We start from the raw sequence: 4,160 nt of genomic DNA on the forward strand, positions 1-4,160 counted from the left end.
CAACCTGGACTAGGTTTGATAAAGGGGGGATGGCAGAACCTCTAACAGGTGGCTATGATGGTGTTGGCTCACCTGGAGGAAAAAGCTGCTGGTTGCCCCTGGTCACTATTGTGGTGGAGAGTTATCAGTCCCACTTGAGGTATTTGATGAGGGACCACTGTCTCATATAGGTGGCTATGGATGGCGGGGCTTACCTGGAGTTCAGTGTCCTGTAGAGGTCTTGGAGGGTGGATCAGAGTTGAAATTCCCAAAAGTAGGCAGACGATGGACTGGATGGTAATATGGGTCCAATCTGTAGGAGTGAGAGGCTGCACCTGACGCGTTTCGCCACTAGCTTGTGGCTTTTTCAAAGGTGGCTTCTAGTGTGGTGGCTAGGGGTATATATACCCATACTAATGAGTAGCCAATTGACATTCAATCAGAGTAATAATACATTACAATCATAATTTCAATGTTTAATCATAAAGTAGGAGACAAACATACTGATATAGTAGGTATAATACCATAAAACATTTAATATTCCCAGTGGGTATCTGTTAAATCATGAAAATATATTGTGTTAATAATTATCACTTCCGGGTCAAAAGGTCACTTTGTTCCCCGCAAGTAACACAGTTATGGACAGAGGGGAGGACATTTGGTACTAAGATTGACAGTCTAGGTTGGAAAACGAGTCCTCAGTTAGCTGCCTCTGTGTTATTTTCTAAGAAAACGATATTCGTAAGCTTGGATTCATAGCGATATATGGGTGGAACGCATATGCGTTCCACCTGCCGAGAATGACTTCCCGCTTCCGCCGGAAGCTCAGTGGTTGTATTGGCCGGAATTCGGCCATATGACACGTGTACTAACACGTGGTCCGGGCTTGACAAGCCCTAATTTGTCTAGATGCGGTGACGCTGTATACCCGCGTCATCGCATCTTTAGGTGGTATGTTATGCGTCACTTCCGGGGGAGCGGAGCCAGTCGCCATAGAGATGGAATTTGTTTATCATGGATGGGTGCAGTATTAGAACTGCCCCTTTATTTGAACAAAAGCAACTTTATTTTAACACATGAATGTTACACTCGGATATCGTTTTCTACTATTAACCCCTGCCCATAGCGAAAAAAAGTCATTATTTTTCTGGGGAGCATTATTAGTAAGCAATTTTGCATATATACACAGCAAGGTCATGAGGATGAAAATAAGTACAATATATATAAAAAAAGGTAATAATATTTGATATGGTAGAGAGGGTAAATATATAGGACTTCACATATCATCTTATTATATATGGAAAGAGATGCACAAATAATAATAATAGAAAAATAAATAAATAAAAAATATATAAAAATATATACACATATATATCCAACATATAACCTAAATGGTATTTTATTATTTACAAAATAACGTTAATTGGTGGATGTATAAAGACTTAATTTATACGGTATAATTTTTATATATATATAGCAGTACATTATGGAGAGACTCTTTTTATAGTTTATCACCATATAGCTTTTGTGGTGGTTTATCCAGGCTAATATTGTATTAAAAAAAGGGGGGGGGGGGTAGGGTCCAAACTAATTTATACTAAAAGAGGGGGGTCTTATCGATATTATATAAGGATTCTTTATATTGAAGAAGGCCCGCTGTTGTCCTTCATGGACATATTATCTTCCACACCTACACATAGTCACATGGTACAATCCATTAAATGATACAGAACCAGACAAGGAAAGCAATAATTGTTCTATAATACTATGTTTAATTCCATTGCCTCGTTGAGGCCTTTTTTAATACAATATTTGACATCCCTTTTTCTTTCTTTTCAAAGGTACAAGAACCATGCCAGTCCAACGCAGGAAAATCGTGGTGGGCAACACCCACACCCTAAAGTCTCCAGTTGGGATTGTGCGCATTCTGGCAGCCATCATTGCCTGCGTTACGTTCAGCTTGGTTGTGCACAGAGGAGGTTGGGGCAGTGGAACCGGAGACTTTTGCATGTTCTCCTGGTGCTTCTGTTTCGCTGTCACTATAATAATCCTTGTGGTGGAATTTACAGGGGTGCAAAACCGGATGCCAGTGTCTTGGAAAAACTTCCCCATCACTTTTGCTATGTTTGCTATGTTGATGTGCCTCTCTGCCACCGTTCTGAATCCACTGTTCTACTTGGAAGACAAAAGTTACGGCAGCGAGAGGCGCACCTACCAGATTGTGGCTGTAGTGTTTTCCTGTCTCACCACGCTGGCATATATCATTGAGGTGTCTTTAACAAGAGCCCAGCCGGGAGAAGTAACTGGATACATGGCAACTGTTCCTGGACTTTTAAAAGTTATAGAAAGCTTCATTGCCTGTGTTATTTTTGTCTTCATTTCAGATCCCCCGCTGTACACCAAACATGATGCACTTAAGTGGTGCTTATCTGTTTACTGTATTTGTTTTATCCTGTCTGTTTTAGTGATTATTTTATGTGTCGGGGAATGTACCAGTTGGTTGCCCTGTACTTTTGAGAAGTCTCTCAGTGCCTACGTCCTCCTTTCTGTCCTGTTTTATGCTTCCGCCCTGATCATCTGGCCAATCTTCCAATTTGACTCAAAGTACAGGGGAACCACACAACGTCCAAACGAATGCAGTCGCTATTCAGGTCGGAGTGGATTATGTAATTGGGATAAATTAGTAGCCATTGCTGTTCTGACAGCTGCCAATCTCATAGCTTACATTATAGATCTTGTTTATTTTCGTCAGTGTATACTGATCTCTTAGGTTTTTCATTCGACCATGTTCTGCTTGCTATTTGACCAAAACAGAATTAACCCTTTGAGTGCCAAGTGAATTTCTCAAAATAGGTATGAAAATGACCAAGCCAACATTGTTATTCATTATGATGGGCTGTAATGTTTACCTTATATAGGAAATAGAATCTTTTTTTTTCACACAACATTTTTTATTTGAATTTTATATAACAATGAGAGCGAGGCGGATATTTTGAACATCGCTCACAGAGATGTTGCCACTCAAAAGGTTAAAGGGAATATGTAATCCAGGATCATGACTGTCGGTCCGTCCTGACAGTCATGATCCTGGTCCGTTTGCATTTTGATCGACAGCAAATCGGCAGGCGGGATTAAACGTTGGTGAAAAAGGGGGCGTGTCTGCGTAAACGGCCATGGATTGTCGATATACGGCCATGATCGGGACAATCCACTTCCGTTATCGGCAGAACGGGCCTGACAGCTTTTAAAGTCGAGCTTGTTCTGCCATGATGCCTCTTCAATGCTGTCAGTAAAGACAACATTAATTAGGTATCCGCCGCTATTTCCCCCATCGGAAATAGCGGTGGAGGATTGCATATCCCCCTAAATCACTAGTCAGAGAACATTTACAGTTAAAAGTTCTATGTTTATTTATTCCTGTAACATTATGGGGGAAATTTACCAAAATGGATTCGTAAAAAATAGGTGTATTCGTAGGCAGAAATACACCTTTCTTTTACACATTTGTATTTTCGGGATTTACAATCCCGAAAATACAACAATTCCTATTTCTAATGATGGAACATTCGTATTTGTATTTACAAATACGAATGTCTACACCATCGATAGAATACGACAGAAATCACCATTCAAAAGAATGGTGGTTCCTGATGTACTAAGCAGTCGTATTGATAATACAGCTGCTAATTGGCACACAAATACGACAGGAAAATACACCTTGCTTTCCCTGTCGTATTTGGCTTTAGCCTGCACGGATCAGTCAGATCCGTGCAGGCTTCAGTGTAAAAAAAATAGAAAAATAAGTATTAAAAAAAAAACCGGCGTGGGGTCCCCCCCACAGCTGTAACCAGCACCAGGCTGAAAGAGCCGGGGCCGGTAATTAAAAATCAGGGAACCCGACAAATAGGGGTTCCCCGATTTTTAACAACCAGCCCCAGGCTCCAGGTCCGGGGCTGGTTCCCAAAATACGGGGGACAAAGTGACTAGGGGTCCCCCGTATTTTAAGAACCAGCCCCAGGCCAAACCGGCCAGCAGGGTAATGCCACAGCCGGGGGGAGACTTTTTATACAAGTCCCCCCGGCCAAAGCATTAACCCTACCGACCAGTCAGCCTGGCCAGGGGTCCTGGGGGAGTGGGGACCCCCCCAATAAGCCCCCCCCCCCTCCAGGACTTACCTGACC

General features: G+C 42.0%; 1 protein-coding gene across 1 annotated transcript; it reads left to right on the forward strand.

Annotated features, from left to right (window-relative positions):
• Positions 1-1,688: 1,688 nt before the first annotated feature.
• Positions 1,689-3,862, forward strand: LOC146056831 (myeloid-associated differentiation marker homolog). The gene has a single exon (XM_083168456.1). The coding sequence runs from the start codon at positions 1,832-1,834 to the stop codon at positions 2,747-2,749; it is 918 nt and encodes a 305-aa protein (XP_083024582.1). The 5' UTR covers positions 1,689-1,831; the 3' UTR covers positions 2,750-3,862.
• Positions 3,863-4,160: the final 298 nt, after the last annotated feature.

The sequence above is a fragment of the Crinia signifera genome, unplaced genomic scaffold (genome assembly GCF_055691185.1).
Source record: "Crinia signifera unplaced genomic scaffold, ASM5569118v1 HAP2_SCAFFOLD_94, whole genome shotgun sequence".
Lineage (NCBI taxonomy): Eukaryota > Metazoa > Chordata > Amphibia > Anura > Myobatrachidae > Crinia > Crinia signifera.